General features: G+C 42.8%; 1 protein-coding gene across 1 annotated transcript in view; it reads right to left on the bottom strand.

Moving 5' to 3' along the window:
• L1CAM (L1 cell adhesion molecule) overlaps positions 1-21,359 on the bottom strand; it is a 1,053,451-nt gene that overhangs the window by 521,760 nt on the left and 510,332 nt on the right. The window contains exons 13-14 of the mRNA XM_082263926.1: positions 20,058-20,182; positions 18,923-19,024 (exon numbers count right to left, since the gene is read on the bottom strand). Of these exons, the coding sequence (XP_082120052.1) occupies positions 18,923-19,024; positions 20,058-20,182 (227 nt within the window). The remainder of the gene's footprint in view (positions 1-18,922; positions 19,025-20,057; positions 20,183-21,359) is intronic.

The raw sequence follows: 21,359 nt of genomic DNA, 5'->3' as shown, positions 1-21,359 counted from the left end.
TCTAGTTTCGTTCTAAGTCTATCTTCTGTTAGCCATGGGGGCATTTCCTGAGGTGTATTATTTAGTTTAGCATTACAAGCTGGGTTAGTGTAGCCCCCCAATTAGAAGAAATTATTTAACACTTTGGCCTTCTCTCTTTCCTCTATGGCCAGATTCCCTTTGTCGTCTTTTATGTGTTCTGGCCCCACTTTCTTACTATTTACATACTTAAAGAATTTCTTGGGCTTTTTTTTACTCTCTTCCGCTATATGTCTCTCGTGTTCTATTTTAGCCTTGATTTTGCCTTTACATTTCTTATTACACTCTTTGTACTGTTGGAATGCTGCCAATGACCTCTCCGCCTTGTATTTTTTTGAAGGCCTTTTCTTTAGTATTAATATGCATTTTTATGTTGGAGTTTAGCCACCCAGGGTTTAGTTTTGCTCTTTTAAATGTATTTCCCTTTGGAATGCACTGGCATATCGCTTTGTTTAGTATGCTCTTGAAGCACTCCCATTTCTCCCATTTTTTCTCTGTGTTCTACCCATAGAGATTATACCTCATCCATAGCTCCATTATTAATATCATCCCTCATATTTACCTGTACATTATTCTTAATATACAGACATACCTCTCCCCCTTTTTTACCTTCTCATACATCAGCAGCTCCAGCTCTCCCATCTTTTTGGCCAGGTTTCTAGTATTGGTATACAAACCTCGTAATTTTGACCGGATGCATACTATATCCTCGTTTGATGTTGTTTTTAGTCTGCTCTTGTGATCTTTCCCCATACCCACCTTGGACATAGGAACTCTGAGCGCCCTACCGCTAATGTCCCCATTTGTGCCCGCTGAACCTTGCTCCCCGCTGGCTACATCTGTACCTTCCCCCCCCATCACCTAGTTTAAAAGCCCCTCTAACTTGTTGGCCATCTTCACACCCAGTACGGTTGCACCCTCCCCATTTAGGTGCAATCCGTCCCTACTAAAGAGCCGGTAGCCGACTGAGAAGTCGTACCAGTTCTCCAGGAACCCGAAACCCTCCTTACTGCACCAGCTCCTCAGCCAATTATTAACATCCCTAATCTCCCGCTGCCACTCTGGTGTGGATCGAGGTACAGGTAGTATTTCTGAAAATACTACCTTGGAGGTCCTATTCCTCAACTTTGCTCTTAATTAAATCATTTTTTTTAAGGACTCTCCATCTCCCTCTGCCTATGTCATTGGTACCCACGTGTACCATGACAGCTGGGTCTTCCCCAGCCCCACCCAGTAATCTGTCCACCCGATCCGCGATGTGCCGAACCCGAGCGCCCGGTAAACAACAGACAGTTCGGCGCTCACGGTCTTTGTGACAGATTGCCCTGTCTGTCCTTCTAATTATTAAGTCCCCTAACACCAGAACCTGTCTTTCCTTTCCCCTTCTCACTGGAGGAGTTCTTCCCCTGGCAGCTAGGGGTGTCGCTCTGCTCCAGCAATGCTGGACCCTGACTGGTTTCCCCAACATCACGCAACAGGGTGTATTTATTGGGGTGCTCCAGCCCCGGATCGGCCTCCTGGCCTTGTTCCCTTCTACCCCTCCTAACTGTCACCCATCTACTCTGCTCTGATGCCTGCACCGTTGTATCTCCGCCCACCTCTATGCAGGCCCCTGCCTGCACCTGATGGGTATGATCCCAGCTATCCTTCAGTATGGACATTCTTCTCAGTGTTGCCAGCTGCTTCCCTAGATTCAGGACCTGAGCTTCCAGGAAAGCAATGTGCTTACATCTTGTGCATCTGTACTTCCCCTCGATCGCATGATCGAGGAACGTATACATACCACAAGATGTACACCGAATCACATCTCCACACCCGCCAGGCATTGTACCCACTAATCTAATCTGATGGGGATTCTGATGTTCTTCTGAAGCTGCTCTTACAACTACACCTTCTGTCTGAAGTTGGTGCAAGGCAATCACAATATCTGCCTTCCTTTGGTGTAAAACTGGCAAATTGAAAAGTAAAAAGCAAGGAGGGAGCAATGATAGAAACTTTGTTATGTACCATCTTTGAAATGACAGACTAGACCCAGAAGTCTGGAACATCTAAAATCCAGAGTGGCACAAACACTAACAGACGTCACCACGAGCGAGGATGCTGTGACGGTACTAACCGTCACTATGGGTGACGGATCACCCTGTCCCTGCATTGTAAACCCCTTCGTGTCATTTTCCTATGAGTTTGGGACATTGCACTTTTATTGTATTTTATTTTCCCTTTATTCATCCTCTGAACAACTGAAGATGGCATGACTCATGGCATTGAGTTAATGTAATGTAATGTTACAGCCCATCCCCCCCCCCTCCTGTTTCTGTGTCTAATTGTGTTGACTCATGACACAGACAATGGTCTGGGCTGGAGACATCTCTCCGCAGGGGGTGTGCATTAGGTTATCTGTAGCCTGTTTCAATGTACAAATGTTCAGTTCTCATTGGTTGGTCCTTGTCCCCTTCCCCCCCTCTGCAAGGCTAAGGGGAGTGCCCCTTAGCTGTGTGTAAAACTGTATGTCTTGGAATTTAATAAACAGTTCTTGCTTAGACTCACAGCATAGAGTGTCATCTCATGTTTGTGGGAGAAGGCTATACCAGCTCTATCTCCCTTCTGCTTGGATCGCTCAATCACTAGCTATGGTGAGAGCGATTCCTGCTCTACTCTACAGCATCCCTCACACTAGGGGGAAGAGAACATCTCTGGCGGTGAAACCCCTATTTCTATGGGGGGACCACTACAGATGCCCTTTGATGGAAGATGTTAAGCTTTGATTTTGAAGTTGATGCCTGGGGAAAAGAGGAGTTGAGTAAAGGTCCTTGAGAAAAGGTAGAAGCCACAGGTGTAGGAGATTTTGGCTTTTTCTTATGGGGTAGGAGTACCTTCCTCCAGTTAATTCCTTAATGAATTTGTCAAAGTTTTCTCCAAAGAGACATTTACCATCATGGCATGCATAGAAGATATCTCTTTCACGCATGTTCGGTAGACCAGGCTTTTAGCAAAAAAAGCCTGCTCATATGCTCAGGAATATGAGATACTCTTGAGACTTGGAAAATTACATTCTTAAAACCATCAGCATAAAACAAAAGGTCAAGAAGGCATCAGCTGTATTTGTTCTAAGCAAGAAAGGTCTTCAAAAAAGGTTTCTGATCTCTGTTCATGCACTGAGACCAGTTGGTGTTTGGACCAGTCTGGCAAGTAGACATGGCAGCAATTGCTGGCAGCAGGGCTGAACCTGTGAGAAGAAATAAGGTCTTTAAAAGGGCTTCAAAATGCCTATTAACAATCATTAACACTTTCGCTGCCAGGCTCTGCACTCCAGATTTTTTTTAATTAAATCTTTTATTAATTTTATCAACATACATATATAATCTCACAACAAAAAAAAAAAAAACAAAAACAAAATACATATTACATAAATTCCCCCATTACCCCCAGTCATATACATTCCGGTGTTTCGATTGAATCACCTTTCATTGCACTGTCAATGGTGGTTCCTGGAGCAGACATTTTCTTGGCTTCAGACCAAGAAACTCTGACTCCTGGAAACAGCCATTCAGATGAGGTCTCATCCATATTTCCACCTGATCATCCTGTATGGGCCAAAAGCAGTCTGGATGTAGGACACATTCTATGCACCCCTTACAAAGCCAGACTGAAGCCAGGGGCATTCCCTGTATATCACAAACAGTACCCTTTGTCAAAGGAGAAGGTGGAGGGAATAGCCCCCGTGGTGGAGCATTTCCTGAGGAAGGGGATATTGAAACCAGTCATATCTCCTTATAACACGCCCATCAATCCTGTGAAGAAGAGTGATGGATCCCATAGGTTTGTACAAGACCTAAGGGCCATCAATAATCTGGTGATCCCCATTGCCTCAATTGTACCTGATGTACCATCTCTTATCACCTCAATTCCTGCTGATGCAGAATTTTTTTCAGTCATTGACTTGGCGTTTCTTGGCAGGCAATTAAACTGGGGGCATCTTGCTCAAGGATTTATAGACTCTCCAGCAGTTTTTTCAATAGCACTCCAGGCTACGCTTCAGGGTTGGGCACCTTGCCATGGTTCCGTCCTCCTTCAGTACGTCGATGACCTACTGTTGACAAGTCCCACCAGGAGTTCATATGTGAAAGACTCTACTTCACTGCTTGAACACTTAGCTCAGACAGGTCACAAAGTGTCTAGAAAGAAATTACAGTGGTGCCAGGAAACTGTTGAATACTTGAGTTTTACTCTGTCTCATGGTGAACGAAAAATCAGTCACAAGAGAGCTGCGGCTCTGGTGGGTCTGGTCCGCCCACAGACTAAGAAAGCATTCTGAGGATATATGTTGTCAGTATTTAACCCTATCTGGGTTAATATATTTCTCTAAGTGGGTTCTTCATATTGATTTATTTTGAATATAAATAATATATTATACTTTTGTAGCATAAACTATGTGATTGCATGATGCGACTAACATCTGTTTCTCCAAATACACCCAATCAGGTAATTACCCTTATATGCAACATTTCCCTTTTAACCACTTTCAACCCCCCCCCCCCTCCCTTCTCTTCCCCCACCTGGTGGGTCCGCCGGCCAGCAGTTTTGAAGTCATAACCATGCCTATTGCATGTTCTCATATTCCTTTCATGGGGAGATTACCCGCAGGTTGGGAGCCCGGCACGGGTGAGATATCTCTCCCTGGGACCCCAAATTGATTTTGGATGTCCCATCTTCATCTGGAGAGATTATGCGTTGTACGGCTGGATAAATCCCCCATGAATTGTGGGATTTCCATGCTTGAACCCCCGATCATTTAGGGGGTCAAATGCTACCACCCGTGCCGGGGCGATATCTGATAGGATTTCCCCTTTTGTATCTACAGGCATCAGTATTTCCCCTTATAATAGGGAATTGGCATATATTTTTTGGATTTTCCTCATAACCCTTATTTTTTGAATCTTCAGTTTTTATATACATATCGTTGGAATTGATTCTTCATTTAAAAATGCCCTATAGCTCTATGTTTTCTCTTCATAACATCCACGGACCATCAAAACTAAGGGCGAATACTGCAATCACGCCCATCGGCGAGTTAGGTCGGAAGTCCATCACCGAGGTTATGCTCCGTGGAATGCTGTAGGATATACCCAAACCGGATGTGATGTCACCGTCAAAACTCGCGGTATTTTCCACGATATTAAATAGACGGAAATGACGACATCACTTAAGGCCGACTATTCATTTCTACGGAATCTCGCGATATTCAATGGGAAATCACGGGCCTCGCTCTGATACTTAAGGGAACGCCGAGAGTCAGTCTGGTGAGTGATCTCTCCGTGACAGGACAGAACCGATGTTCCTCTATGCCTCTTTACAACTTAGTAAGTACCTTTCGGGGGATCCTTGGTTGCCAGAATGCTTTCTGCACTTTAACTAAGGAGAATTTTGCCTTGTAGATATATATTTTTTTAGGTTAGTGAGTGAACACCATCAGCTGTATCATCAGCCTTAGGACCTCAAACTGTCCTCGCTGGCGGATAGTGCCATTGAATGTTTGCTGCTTTCTTCCATCAAACGGTACTTGTATATACACTCTGTTTTATTGGGGACATCCTCTGCTGATATAACACCATGGACAGGCAATCAGATAGATACATTATAATTTTTTATATTTTAGGCAAAGCAAAATACTGACACTGAACTACTCTGGAACAAAAGTGCATTCCCAAGTGGACACTGCTTCTTCTGAATTGGTCCGGATATGGTAGTTAACCCACACTAATACGGAGGTAAGGCAATTGAACAGAAACAAACTCACTATTCAGTGGGTACATGCCTTTACTCCATTAATATACACTTGAAAGTAATGTATATTCATATGCAATATTTCTATATATGTATTCCAGGCAAATGATATCCATCTGAAGTTTTGGAATATATTATAGTATATATACCATTATATTTTTTACTTACATCCTGGTGGACTCCCTATCCATCTAAGTCGCCTGAGGCACTATGGATGTCCCACTCCAATACGGAGGTAAGATACCCCAAATGACAAGGGTTTATTACATATCCTATTTGAGGACAATCCATTTTCTGAGCCTCTCTTTTTTCTAGTACCCTCTTTTTTGTGTTTTTCTATCCGCCTTTAGAGGTCACTACTTATTAAGTTCCAATAGGCACCCCCACTTGAGGAAGACTATTGGAAAGGTGATTGGAATCCTTTCCTTCATTTGAGGACTTTTCTCCTCCCCGTCCCCACACACCATTTATCCCCTTTTGGATCACCACAACAGGTGAAGTGACCCGAAATTATAGACATATAGGGAATTTTACCCATTAAGCGAATCTCCCTGACATTGAATTGTTATTTGCAGGTAAAGAGGATACATAATTAATACAAATACCTGACTCTAGCTCCTACCGTGCGGGATTTCAATATATCCCCCTTTGGACAATATGAGTGGCTCCAAATATCTGCGGGTATGTTACACCTACTGAGTGGTATTCTGTGTATTTTTCTTTTTCTTTCTTTTACCCCCTTTTTATTTCTTTTTCCTTCATTGGTTTTTTTTTTTTTTTTTTCTTCTCTGGAAATGTTATTTTGGTATATTTACAACTAACCAAATAAGTGACATTACCTCATAAGATGAAATAATATGTTGTCGCAACTGCAAGAAATTTTGATATGGATGATGTGATATAAAAAATGTATGTTATTATATTTTGTCCTGTTTTCTTGGATTTATTTGTGGCATATGATTATGCTTTCCAGGAAGACATGCAGATTCCCTGAGGAAGACTCTGGTATTACACAATTTCGAAACGCGTTGGATTCTGCTATGCATCTGCAATTATATTGTATCGTATTCTGAATGTATCATTATTAATTTGATTGATCCTTTTTACAATCATAACTGTTCTAATAAACTGTATATTTTACTTAATTCTATCTTTCTCAAGAGAGATCCTTACTAGTTACCTTTAAAGTCCCACCCTTTTTAGGGGGTCTTTCCTTTCTTTTATAAAGAAAGACATGCTAACCTATTTAGGCATGGCTAGCTATCTGAGACAGTGGATAAGTCAGTGTGCTTATTATGACAATATCTTGAGACAAGCTACTCTGCCTGAAAGCCCTGACTTTATCAAATGGTCTGATGAAATGGTTGATGCTTATGTGTACCTTAAAACTGCAATGGTTACAGCTCCTGGTTTGGGACTTCCTGATTATTGTAAAATGTTTCATCTGTTTGCGAGGGACAACTGTAAAACCATGGCTGGGGTCCTAGCACAGGAGCATGGAGGCAAACTAAGGCCTGTAACTTTTTTTTCTTAAGTAGTACCTGTTCCCATCCAAGGAATGCCAGCATGTTTGAGAGCTTTGGCTGCATGTGCCATAGCAGTAGAGATGGCTATGTCTCTTACATTGGGTCATCCCATGACATTACACAACACACATCAAATCATGTTCCTAGTGAAGAATTTTGTAACGCTCCGGCGTTTGTTTAGTGAAATGGATATGCAGCTGCAGAATTTCCACTCAGTAGTCGTGCAGAGATGTGTTGAATCACCATATGCAACTCTCCAGACTCATCATTGTGGCCCAGCCTGCCTCAGCATGCAAATATACAGGCACTCAGTTAAGATGTTCCTGGAGTGATAGGTTGTATACGATAGTATAGAGGTGATGTGCTGAAAGGACAGGCGTGAGTAGTGATAGCAATGATAGGCACTCAATAGTAATGTTCAGGAGTGTTAGCAGATGGTGATAGATAGTATGCAGATAGGTTAGCAATCATGTACAATTAACAGGTGGTAGGGGACAGCAGATGAAGTGTACAGGAATTGCTAACTCAGTGCAAGGATATAGATGGTAGTAGACTCAAGAGCTAGCAATCTATGTAACAGTGCAGATGATAGAAATAGTAATGCATAGATAGCAACAGTCTTTAGTATACAAGAGTAGATAGAGCAAGTTGATAGGAAGAAATCCCCTGCGGGGTACTTCTCACTAGTTGGTTTTAGAAAGATGAGGGGTCCGGTAATGAGGAGAAGGATTGGTAGCGAGATACAGGATCCGTAGTGAGATACAGGAAATAGCTGGAGGCTTCGGCAGCGTCAGACAAGGCTGTGTAACAAGCGGTTTGTACGAACACCTTGTGAGTGAAAACCGGCGATTGAAATATAGTTACATAGTTACATAGTTAGTGAGGTTGAAAAAAGACATAAGTCCATCCAGTTCAACCTATTAAGTGTGTGTGTATTTGCTTTTAACCGTACATTGTATACCCCTGTATGTTGTGGTCTTTAAGGTGTCCATCCAATAGTTTTTTGAAACTATCAATGCTCCCCGCTGATACAACTGCTTGTGGAAGAGAATTCCACATCCTTACCGCTCTTACAGTGAAGAACCCCTTACGCACTTTAAGGTTAAACCGCCTTTCCTCAAGTTTTAGTGAGTGGCCACGTGTCTTATTGTATCTCCTTTCTCTGAATAGTTTGTTCCTTATGCTAGGGTCGCCAGTACAGTATTTGTACATTGATATCATATCCCCCCTCAATCGTCCCTTCTCCAGAGAGAATAGGTTCAGTGCTTGTAGTCTTTCCTCATAGCTGATGTCCTCCATTCCCCTAATTATTTTTGTTGCCCTTCTCTGGACTTTCTCCAGTTCCAGCACATCCTTCCTGAGGACCGGTGCCCAGAACTGGACAGCATACTCCAGATGTGGCCGGACCAGAGTCTTGTAGAGTGGAAGAATAATCTCTTTATTTCTGGAGTGAATCCCCTTTTTTATACAACCCAGTATTCTGCTGGCTTTGCTTGCGGCGGCTTGGCATTGCATGCCACTGCCAAGCCTGTTGTCTACCAGTACCCCCAGGTCCCTTTCCATCCTAGACTCACCCAGAGGTTCCCCCCCTAGTGAGTAGCTTGTTTTCTGGTTTCTGGCCCCCAAGTGCATTACATTACATTTTTCTACATTAAATCTCATCTGCCATGTAGTTGCCCACCCCGTTATTTTGTTCAGGTCTGCTTGCAAGATTTCCACATCCTGCATAGAAGATATTGGCATGCCTAATAGCCGCACAGAGCGGCGCCTAGTGATGACGTCACAAGATTTAAAGGGACAGGTAGCTATATGCGGAAGAATTGGGCTGGAAGGGTACCGAAGGTACCAGAATCTTACAGTACCCCCCCCTTAAGGCCGGCTCCGGAAGGCCTATAGCACTGGTCTCTCCGGGTATTTGGAGTGGAACCTTCGTATAAGCCTGGGAGCGTGAACGTCAGAAGTATCCAACCAGGTGTCGTCTTGGGGTCCATAGTTTTTCCATCTTATGAGATATTGGAGTTTCCCTCTGTGGATACGAGAATCCAAAATCTCCTTAATCTCAAATTCTTCTCCGCCTTCAACTTGTACTGGAGGTGGAGGCAAGATGGTAGGTCTTATTCCTTGGTTGGGAACATGTGGTTTCAGTAGCGACACGTGAAAGATGGGGTGTATTTTAAGATCTGCCGGTAAGGTGAGTTGAACTGCAGCTCTCCCAATGAGCTTCTCAATTGGGAAAGGTCCTAGAAACAAAGGCCCAAGCTTTTTACTGGGGATCTTTAACCTTAAGTTTTTCGTAGATAGCCAAACGAGATCCCCAATAGCATATTGAGGAGAAGGTCTTCTACGGAGGTCGTAGTACCTTTTTTGTTGGCTATGGGCATGTGAGATGGTGGTGTTAAGTAAACCCAGAGAGTCTTTTATTTGGGTAAGATAGTCAGAGGCTACTGGGTTACTTGATGGCAGGATGCGTGGTGGAAGAAGTGTGGGATGAAACCCATAGTTTAGGTAGAATGGACTTTGCTTAGTAGTACTGTGGGTTGCGTTATTGTAAGCAAATTCTGCCAGAGGGAGGAGGTCCACCCAATCATCCTGTAGGTATGAGGTGTAGCAACGCAAATATTGTTCAATGCACTGGTTGACTCTTTCAGTTTGTCCATTGGTCTGAGGGTGGTAGGGAGAAGTAAGTTTTCGCTCAATTCGTAGTATATGACATAGAGCTTGCCAAAACTTGGAGATGAACTCTGAACCTCGGTCAGATAAAAGAGTCTTTGGAATTCCATGTAGCTTGAACACATGTTTCACTAGTAATTCCGCTGTTTCCTTAGATGAAGGTAGTCTGCGAATAGAAATGAAATGTGCCATCTTTGTCAGATGGTCCACTGACACTAGAATGGTAGTAAATCCTTTGGAAGGTGGTAATTCTACTATAAAGTCTAAGGACACAACTTCCCATGGAACTTTGGGTATTGGTAGACTGCAAAGTAGACCAGATGGTTTTGTAGTGTCAATTTTGGACCTTGCACAGATGTCACATGAGGAAACAAATTTTTGTACAGACGTCTTCATATCAGTCCACCAAAATTGCCTGGTGAGCAAATTGAATGTCTTAGTCATACCCATATGTCCTGCCATAGGTACGTCATGTGATAATTCCAAGATCTTGGTACGCATACCAGGAGGTATGTAGAGTTTGTCGTTAAAGTAGAGGAAGCCTTCTGCATAAGCACTTAGTTGTGGTGGTGGTGAATCCAGTCCTATACTGTGCAGAATCTCTTCCTTCAAGGAACGAACAACACCAATAATACGGTCATGGGGTATTATAGGAAGTGAAGGGATTTCGGCGCAGTTATCTTCGGTTAGCCGTGATAGCGCATCCGCTTTTTTGTTTTTGTCTGCAGGCGTGTAGGTCACTAGGAAGTTGAATCTTAGGAAGAATAATGACCAACGTACCTGCCGGTGGGAAAGAGTCTTGTTGGTCTGAAGGTATTGGAGATTCTTATGATCTGTATATATGAGTATTGGCAATCGAGTACCTTCAAGTAAATGTCGCCAATTTTCTAGTGCCAATTTTATGGCAAGCAACTCTTTTTCACCCACTGGGTAATTCACCTCTGGGCTACTTAGTGATTTAGAGAAAAAAGCAACTGGGTGGAGTGGTGAAGTATTCGTTGGTCGTTGGGAAAGAACTGCTCCTACAGCCATATTTGACGCATCTACCTCCAGGATGTATTGAAGGGATGGGTCTGGATGGCGTGGTATGGGAGCAGAAGTGAAGCTTGATTTTAATAAGCGGAAAGCTTTATTTGCTTCTTCAGACCATTTGAATGGTTTCTTTACACTTGTAAGTTGTGTGAGTGGTCTCACAATAGAAGAGAAGTTCTTGATGAACTTCCTATAGAAGTTTGAAAATCCAAGGAATCGTTGTAATGCCTTACGAGTTGTTGGAACAGGCCAATCCAGTATACATGATATCTTGCTCATATCCATCTTGATACCGTTCTTAGATATGATGTATCCTAGTAATAGTACTTCTTCCTTGTGAAATAGGCATTTTTTTAATTTTACGTATAAGTTGTGTGCGAGTAATCTGGATAGCACAAGTCTTACATGTTCGGACAAGGACTGAGAATAAATGAGTATATCATCCAGATATACCACAACACAAACATCAAGTAAGTCTCTGAAGATGTCATTTATGAATCGTTGAAATGCTGCGGGAGCATTACACAACCCAAAAGGCATCACTAGATATTCGAATAATCCGTATCTGGTTCTGAATGCCGTCTTCCACTCATCCCCATTACGGATTCGGATAAGGTTGTATGCCCCTTTTAGGTCCAATTTTGAAAAGTAGGTAGCTCCACGCACTTGTTCAATAAGTTTGGGAATGAGAGGTAAAGGATAGCGATCCTTTATCGTAATGGTATTTAATTGCCTATAGTCAATAATAGGCCTGAGACTTAAATCCTTATTGCGGACAAAGAAAAGTCCTGCAGCTGTGGAAGAAGTAGAGGGTCTAATAAACCCTTTCGCTAAATTCTCATCCAAGTATTCCTTGAGATGAGAAAGTTCATCCTGAGAAAGAGGATAAACATGACCGAAAGGTAGTTTACTATTAGGGAGTAGATCAATAGAACAATCGTAGTCCCTATGGGGAGGCAATACATGAGCATTTTTCTCAAGGAAGACTTCTGATAGATCCTGATAACATGGTGGTGGTGAAATTTCATCTGACACCATGGACAGGATTTTTTTATATGATTGAAGGTTACACGTGGTCTCGCAGTAGTGAGAGGCTACGAGGTTGAGCAGTAGTAAGCTGTAAAATACGAGCTACCTGCTGTCTCAAAGTCTGATTTTCATTTTTCACTTCGGTAAGGGAAAGGATTAGTGCATCTACCTTTTGTGTTAGTTGTAACACATGAGCGGCTAATTCTGCTGAATCCATTTTTTTTTTCGTGTTCGTACAATCTGTAACGCTCCGGCGTTTGTTTAGTGAAATGGATATGCAGCTGCAGAATTTCCACTCAGTAGTCGTGCAGAGATGTGTTGAATCACCATATCCAACTCTCCAGACTCATCATTGTGGCCCAGCCTGCCTCAGCATGCAAATATACAGGCACTCAGTTAAGATGTTCCTGGAGTGATAGGTTGTATACGATAGTATAGAGGTGATGTGCTGAAAGGACAGGCGTGAGTAGTGATAGCAATGATAGGCACTCAATAGTAATGTTCAGGAGTGTTAGCAGATGGTGATAGATAGTATGCAGATAGGTTAGCAATCATGTACAATTAACAGGTGGTAGGGGACAGCAGATGAAGTGTACAGGAATTGCTAACTCAGTGCAAGGATATAGATGGAAGTAGACTCAAGAGCTAGCAATCTATGTAACAGTGCAGATGATAGAAATAGTAATGCATAGATAGCAACAGTCTTTAGTATACAAGAGTAGATAGTGCAAGTTGATAGGAAGGAATCCCCTGCGGGGTACTTCTCACTAGTTGGTTTTAGAAAGATGAGGGGTCCGGTAATGAGGAGAAGGATCGGTAGCGAGATACAGGATCCGTAGCGAGATACAGGAAATAGCTGGAGGCTTCGGCAGCGTCAGACAAGGCTGTGTAACAAGCGGTTTGTACGAACACCTTGTGAGTGAAAACCGGCGATTGAAATAGCCGCACAGAGCGGCGCCTAGTGATGACGTCACGAGATTTAAAGGGACAGGTAGCTATATGCGGAAGAATTGGGCTGGAAGGGTACCGAAGGTACCAGAATCTTACAAATTTGCACACACAGCACATGTCTGCTCAGCGGCTCAGTGGATATGAAGTTATCCTCCTGGGTAACCCTTCCCTGACAATTACATACAGCCCTCCCACCTCAGGTCCTGCCCCCATACTGAATGCCATGCTGAGTTTGCAACAGGAAGGTGATGAGTTGCCTCCCCTGCATGATTGTATTGAAGTCATTCATCAGGATACCTCCCCTAGGGCAGACATGCTTTCTTCCCCTATGGAGGGGGTGCAGACTGTCTTTGTGGATGGCTCCTGTTCTCGCCCGAATGATAATACTTATCATGCAGGGTATGCTGTTGTACAGCTACCTGATATAGTTCTGTAAGCTAAACCAATTCCTTATCAGTCTGCACAAGCAGCAGAGCTGATTGCATTAACATGGGCATGCCAAATTTTTGAGGGACAGGAAGTGAACATTTACACTGACTCAAAGTATGCACACGGAATAACGCATGATCATGGCCTAATCTGGAAGAGAAGAGGCTTTATAGCAGCAGATGGGAAGGCCATATCACACTCATCCTTGGTGGATGACTTGCTGTCATCTATACAGCTCCCGAGAGGGAATGCTTTAGCAGATGCTACTGCAAAAGCAGCTGCTAGTGCTGGTCAGGCTTTTGTACAGCTCCCTCCTTTGGTACCCCCGTCCCTGCCATGGGACCAGATACTTCAGGATCTGCAGACTTTTGCAACCAAAGAGGACATGGACTTTTGGGTTTCACAAGGTTTTGAGCTGGACCCTAATACAGGGCTCATCTCTAAAGAGGGGAGACCTGGTATCCCACAGGGTAGTGCAGCTTTGTTCATTTCACAGTATCATGGTGAAGGACACAGGGGATGGAAAGTTACAGCAGAACTGATAGCCAAAGACTTCTACATTTTGCACCTTCCCTCACTCAGCAAGACATTTGTGGCCCGATGTATTGAATGCATTAGGAACAATCCTAACATTCCCAATAAACCCTCACATGAACATTTACAATATCCTACCTCACCTTTCACACATTTGCAGATTGATTTCACCCACATGCCCAAGGTAGGGAAAAGACAGGAATATTTATTGTTCATTATAGATATGTTTTCACGCTGGTTGGAATTCTTTGTGACCACAAGAGAAGATGCAAGAACTGTAGTTAACATTTTAACTCAGGAAGTGATCCCGAGATGGGGATGCCCGGTCCAGATAAACTCTGATAATGGACCTGCATTCACATCTAAGGTGTGTCAGGAGCTTGTGAAGCTACTCCAGATTGACTGGAAGTTTGACATCCCCTACCATCCACAGAGCTCAGGGATAGTGGAAAGGATGAATAGAATGATAAAGGACAAACTGAGGAAGGCCACAGGAGGTACTTACCACAAGTGGAAGAATTCACTGCCCGCTGTTCTGGCTGAGATCAGAATGACCCCCTCAAAAAGCACTGGTCTTTCCCCATTTGAGATTTTAATGGGTAGACCATTTCCCACTCCCTGGACTAAGAGGCCCCTAGTGATAGAAAGAGGGGACCTGGAGCAAATACAGGAGGAGTATTGTAAAAATCTGATTGAGAAATTAAACAGTATCCATGGCAATGTGGCTCGCACTCTCCCTTTGCCTCAACAGGAGCCGACCCATTCCTTGGTACCGGGTGATGCAGCGGTCGTTAAGCAGCTGAATCAGAACAAGAAGCAAGAGTACCCCTTTGGACCGCCAACCACCGTGATTGCCGTGACCCGGACCGCTGTGTTGACGGAACAAGCTAACACCTGGATCCACGCAAGTAGAGTGAAGAAGATCCCCCCCCAGGCCTGAGAAGCAAGACACAGGTAAAGGAGGTGAAGCAGGTGTTGTAAAACCTCGAAGAGCGAGTGAAGTAGGTGGTAAAGTCTCTGAAGAAGATGTCCTCAATTCTCTTACCCCAGAATTCTGGGAAGGCAACTTGCGGACTGTTTCTTCTAGTGCTGACAGTGTTTTTGCCCATATGGATCATTACTAACTGTATATACCATCCAGAGGACTTGGATGTGTTCCGCCTCATTTGTGGGACATCCAGCATCAACACCAGGAATAGAAGAGAAACTGCTTATAATGATGTAGAAATATTTAATGAGAGAATGGTATTGCTTAAGCTTAAGTATATTTACGCACAAAAATCAGGATATGATAAGTCTTGGATCTGTAGTAAGTTACACCCCGGTTCTGCTAGAATTCCTTTAATAGCTTCCCCTTTATGAGCAGCCCCTTTCCTTAATGGTACCCCCCCCCCCCCCCCCCCATGGTTTTGACTAATATCTCTGCAATCTATGATAATGATACTGTCTCTTTTCACATAGTCAGTAAAACTCACTCTCCAGACTGGTGTTTTAGATTAGGAAATGTACCCAATGAGGGAAGAGGAGTATGTAGTGAATCCAAGTTAAATTTCTCCCTAGATATAAACATGACATCAGTATTCACCACTCAGGATGCAGAACTAAATAGAACCATGTATAGGCTTGTGATTGAGGATAATAACCCTACTCTGAAGAAGGTTATTGCTCTCCTAGCTCTAGCAGGATATTCCACTTATACACAAAGGGTCCTGGGTGGACGCTCTCATTCACTTGGGAATAGCACATTTATTTGCTGTGGGAAGGTTTGTTATCCTTGGATCCCAATAAGAGCAAAAGGGTGGTGTTATTTGGCCCATGTGATACCTGTACTGGGAGTGTTGGGAGGAGAAGAAAGAAAAAAGCAGCATCACCTAGAAGCAGGCCCTCATCCCAAATATCCACTTAGACATAAAGAGAAGCGTGAACTGTTTACACAGGCTGACAAAGTTTGGGCCTGGTTTCCCTCCTGGACAGGTTGGGGAATGGAAGTAATGACTAGGTTGAATAATTACTCAAGTATATTAGATGAGATGATTGAGAGGAACGCAGAAGACATTGAACTTTTAAGTGTGGAACAGAGAGCAATTAGGAAACAGCTAGAAGTCCAGAATCTAGCCATTGAATCTATGAGTGCAGCATTGACAGGACTGGGTGAAATGACAGAAAACTATTGTGACGAACGCCCATTTGCTGGAACGTTCGCCACGGGCTACTGGAGGAGTGTGGAGGCCCGCCTCCTGCCCACGGACTATGGCCCTTGCTTGTAGGGGAGCGTGGCTCTGGTTGGGGGTGTATGCGGGGGGACCCTTGGAGTACTGTTACTTTGAATTCAAGTCCCTGTCACCCCAAGCGACACAGACTTTTGGCCTAAGCTGCAAAGGACTTCACACCATGAGAGACTAAACAGATGCTAATGACATAAGACTCAGCTTTGGTATACTGGGGGGATGTGTATTGACAGTTCTACTAAGGTGTGTTGAAATTGGAGACGGGCTGTCTGAGAGCCCATGTCTCCTGCTTTTATCTGTTTAGAGGTTAAGTGTGTTTACACTTCTAGGAATGTGTATTCGGCTATGTTTTGGGTTTGTGGTTTGTTGAATTAATTATGGTAATGTTGCAGTCTCATTCACCTGTGTCTGTCCAGATGGCCAGGTATGTTAATTACTGGATATATATTGCAAGTGAGTTGGTAAATAAAGTGTAATTTTGTTTTAACCTTCATCAAGCTGGAGGCTGATGTTTGGGGGGGAATTGAGGGACCAGGACTGCATCACTGGAGATTCTGGGGACCTAAGACAGAAATACTTGGTCCAAGTATTGGGGATCTGTTACAACTATGAATGTTGTACATGGATATATAATACAAGTTTTGAAATTCCAGATTATTATGACATAATTAGTAAGCATAGGAAGGAGGTCACCAGCCTCCAAGAGAAGGCCAGGAAAATAGCTGAGGAAGGTTGGAACCCCTTTAAAGGATTAGCTGGTATTGGAGACTTTTTTGGAGGAATTTTTCTATGGTTTAAAAAGGCTGGTGCACTAATATTAATGTGTTTATTCTTCCTTCTTTTTCTCTATCTAGTATGGAGATTTGTTGCTTTTCTAATTAGCAGGAGACACCGCCCTGGGTCTCAAAAGAAAATTACTTTGTAATTTTATTTGAAAGAGGGGATTGTGAGGAAGGGAAGGGGTTAATCACAAACTTATTATCCTCATAAAATAGTCTAAATTCACTCTGTAAGAAAAGTACATTTCTAAAGGTAATGATACTTTTGCAAGGCTTAAGTCAATATGCCAATGTTGACTTTAAGGGTCACGCTCACCTCAGAATGCTGAGTTTTGGCTCAAACATGTTAATCATTAATATTCTGTATCATGCGATATTTGGAAATACATTTTATAGCCAACTTTTTAGTTGTAATGAGATTATTGGTTAAAATTATTCTACTGATGTCTTTTGATTACTGTGATTTGCTGAAAGCTTTTATCCCACTACGTCATTGCCTCTATAAAAGAGAATATGACGCAGAATAAAATCGGACATGTTTGTGACAGTTTGCTGTGTATGCTTCGTTCCTTGTCACACCATGTTCCCAGCGCTGACTGAGGCCCTCTACTGGTCATCTAGGAAAAACCCAATTACCAACACACACATCATAGGTTGAACTGGATGGATTGGTGTCTTTTTTCAACCTCACTAACTATGTAACTATGAGTTACCCGGCTCAGCAAGCATTGGAAGTAGGCTGCAAAGCCACAGCCTAAATTTGTGGATTCCCGTGGCTGCATGGTGCGCGGGTCCACGGGGGTCCAAACCCGACAGAGGAAACAAAGGTGAGGGCAGGTGCCCTAAAGAAAAATAGCAGCTTCAGTCGCACAGTGCAGACAAACAAGCAGGAGGGGCCTGGCCCAGCAGACGGCCAGTAGGCCTAATGCATGGAATGTGGATCTGCGGAAGGCCAGGCAACATGCTCCCCAGGCCCCATACACTCCAGGCATCCAGGGGGAAGAAGCGGTATAGCTCAGGTGACTCCCGAACCCTCGGTGAGACCAAAAAAACTCCCACAGCCCAGGGACACAGGCAGACTGTCCACACAGCCCAGCTACTCACAGCTATCCCCCCCAAGATGCAAGGATCACACCAAACTGCCCCAAACACCCTGGGGCAGGGCATAGAAAGGGGAGCAAACCTGTAGGCCTGGAGGAAAGAGGAGAACTCCAAAAGGGACTGACCACCCCAGGGAATACCCACGCCCCACATTAAGACCAGAAAAGGAGAGGAGGGGGCATGCACTTATCGATCCAGCGACTCGTGCGGGCAACATTCCGAAGGCAGATCCTCCTTGCCACCGAAGTGGGGGGGGGGGGGCTGTCGGTCAGGGCAAAACTGCGACGTGGTCTATCGGCTCCTAGTCATATGTTTCCCCGTGAGACGTTTAACTCTCAGACATAATCCTGGTTAACCACTTGCAAATCACAACATACAAATGCATATTGTGGTCGGCAAGTGGTTAACCTGACCATTTAAATGGAGAAATATGTTTTTTGGCTTTTGTTACACCTTAAACACGTTTTGTAGCTTAAATATTCATATTTGAACTGTTTTGCACTGAAAACAGTAATTTTCTGTACCTTTTTGAAGTACCAGTAAAAAAATTTGGCTCTGTTCGTAAATTTCATATGTTGTATCAGCAAAAAATTGGTGCGGTCAGTACATTTTTGGCATCCTGTCAGTGAATTTCACTTTAGGAGGTTGGCAACACAGCTTTCTGCCCCCTCCTTCAATCAAGCTGTTGTATAGCTTCTATGAATAAAATTAAATCTATGAAAGGAACAGGGAGATGAATGGTCCATTCATTATTCATTTTTCATTTGCTTGTATTTTTTTCATTGTTAGAGCAGATTTCAAAATCACATTAAATTAAGGTTACAAGACGTAAAAACCTTACCGTCAATGGGGCTATTGTTATCTTTTCCTGGGGTCCAGCTCAAAGTCACACTTTTATCTTTAAATGTGGAGAGTTCCAAGTTGTAAGGAGGCTCTGGTAAGTCTAAAAGCATTACATTAAAATATTAGCAATACAGTTAACACAATTTATGACGAAAGGTAAAAGCTCTTAGGAGATCACAGTATAATGAATATTTACTGAGTACCATTGATAACTCAATGCCTGGATGAACAGGCAAGGCACCAAAGAATTAAGGGGGCAGTTGGTGAGATCATAACCTTACACCTAAATATCCATACTCTATGAAACATACATATCCAAAAAACATACAAACACAAAATAAAGGCATATTATTAGTTTAGTTATACATACTGTATATTGTAAAAAGACCAGAAAATGCATTCAATTATGCTAAGTACATAAAAAATACTTAATAAAGAGACTTGGAACTCTGATGCATAATCCGCTAATTACTTATGAAGCTTTGAAAACATTCTGTGCACTCACTGAGCTTTGATGCTGCTAAAATTCAGTATTCATTACCTAATGATTTTTACCATTAGGTTATATTATTTTTTTAATTATTTAATTGTCTGCATGATTTTATCATATGCTTATACTGTATATTTAAAGTGATCTGTCATTGATAGTCCAGTTGGAGCATGAGCAATGCAGTGTTTATGCAACAATGCTAGTACAGCACTGTGCATGGTTTGTTTCTTTGCATATTTTTTTGGTTTGTCATCTGAATGTATGCTCATTTTTCAATCCCCCATTATAATTGTTATAGGATGTATAAACACTTGACAAAATCAGTCACTTGCTGTTTACATATAGCTTCCCATTGTACTCTACAAAGCTGCATATCTGTAATAGTGTAGAGTATTATCCAGTTTGAATTTGAGCTATTTTGCTTATTTTGTATACCATCTCTTGTGCTTATTCCCTACCAACATCTCAGAACCCACAGAAGCAGCTTGACCGCTGGTTCACAGGTATACAGTATTCATTGCTATTGTTAAACCTTGTATTCTCTTTCTGCTTTATTTCAATCTCAAAACCAGACAGAGATAAATGCAAACTTCACAGTCATAAGAATTTTAAATCTAAGGTTAAACAGTCTCTGTATACTAACCGAGCATGATTAAACGAGCAGATCTGCTCACTGAATCCAGTTCACTATGAACAACACACATATAATTTGCCTGGTCACCTTCCTGCACATTCGCTATGCTGAGAATATAGTCTTCAATAAAATACCTGCACAAAGAAGAACATAGATTAATGCAAAAATTATAGTAAATACATTCTCCATTTAGGCCCCTTACACACAGGGTGGGCTCCATTGGAGTGCTCTTGCTCAGCGGGGAATCTGTCCACTGATCCCCACTGAGCAGGTGGATGGCTGGTCCATGTACGCTCCACTTATACTAGGTTTAAATTGAATGTCGGTGGGTGTCGACACACACATGCCTGTTAACACCCACAGCTCCATAGAGGAGACTGGAGAGTCCGCTAATGTGAAAGGGGCCTTAAGAGTAAAACCTTCAAAAAGGCCAGACTATTTATGTCAACAAAAATCTTCCCTTAACATAGTTTTATAGTTAGCGGGTTGAAAAAAGACACCAGTTCATCCAGTTCAACCTATGATGTGTGTGTGTATGTGTCAATAGTACATCGTATACCCCTGTATGTTGTGGTCATTAAGGTGCCCATCTAATAGTTTTTTAAAACTATCGACACTCCCTGCTGATACCACTGCTTGTGGAATAGAATTCCACATCCTTACTGCTCTAACAGAAAAGAACCCTTTACGCTGTTTAAGATTAAACTGCTTCTCTTCTAATTTTAGTGAATGGCCGTGTTTCTTTTTAATATCCCTCATACTGAAAAGTTTGTTCCCTATGCTAGGGTCGCCAGTATGGTATTTGTACATTGATATCATATCCCCTCTCAAGTGTCTTCTCTCTAGTGTTTCCTCAGCTGAAGTCCGCCAGTCCCTTTATTAGCTTTGTTGCCCTTCTCTGGACTCTATCCAGTTCCAGCACATCCTTCCTGAGGACCGGTGCCCAGAACTGGATGGCAAACTCAAGATGTGGCCCGACCAAAGTCTTGTAGAGTGGGAGAATTATCGTTTTGTCTCTGGAGTGAATCCCCCCCCCTTTTTTTTTTTTTTAAATAAATTAATTGGTTTCAACAACTGTCAAAACATTTGTGGTTTAACAGAGAAATATGAACAAAATAACAAATAACATCAAATGTAATTTGTAGCAAGGCAGAGTATCAAGCCCATCGATAACAATGAGGGGAGGGTCGACAGGGTGTGATACCAGGCCAGGGAGATAACCAAGATGCCTAAAACAATGGTCATAAACAAGGAGACATGGAAGAGAAAAGAAGAGGTGATATGGGATATGAGTGAGTGGACAGAGGAAGT

This window comes from Pelophylax lessonae (assembly GCF_965119305.1).
Source record: "Pelophylax lessonae genome assembly, chromosome: 7".
Taxonomy (NCBI): Eukaryota; Metazoa; Chordata; class Amphibia; order Anura; family Ranidae; genus Pelophylax; species Pelophylax lessonae.
Note: the sequence above shows the minus strand (reverse complement) of the source record. Positions and strands in the feature narration are given on the sequence as shown.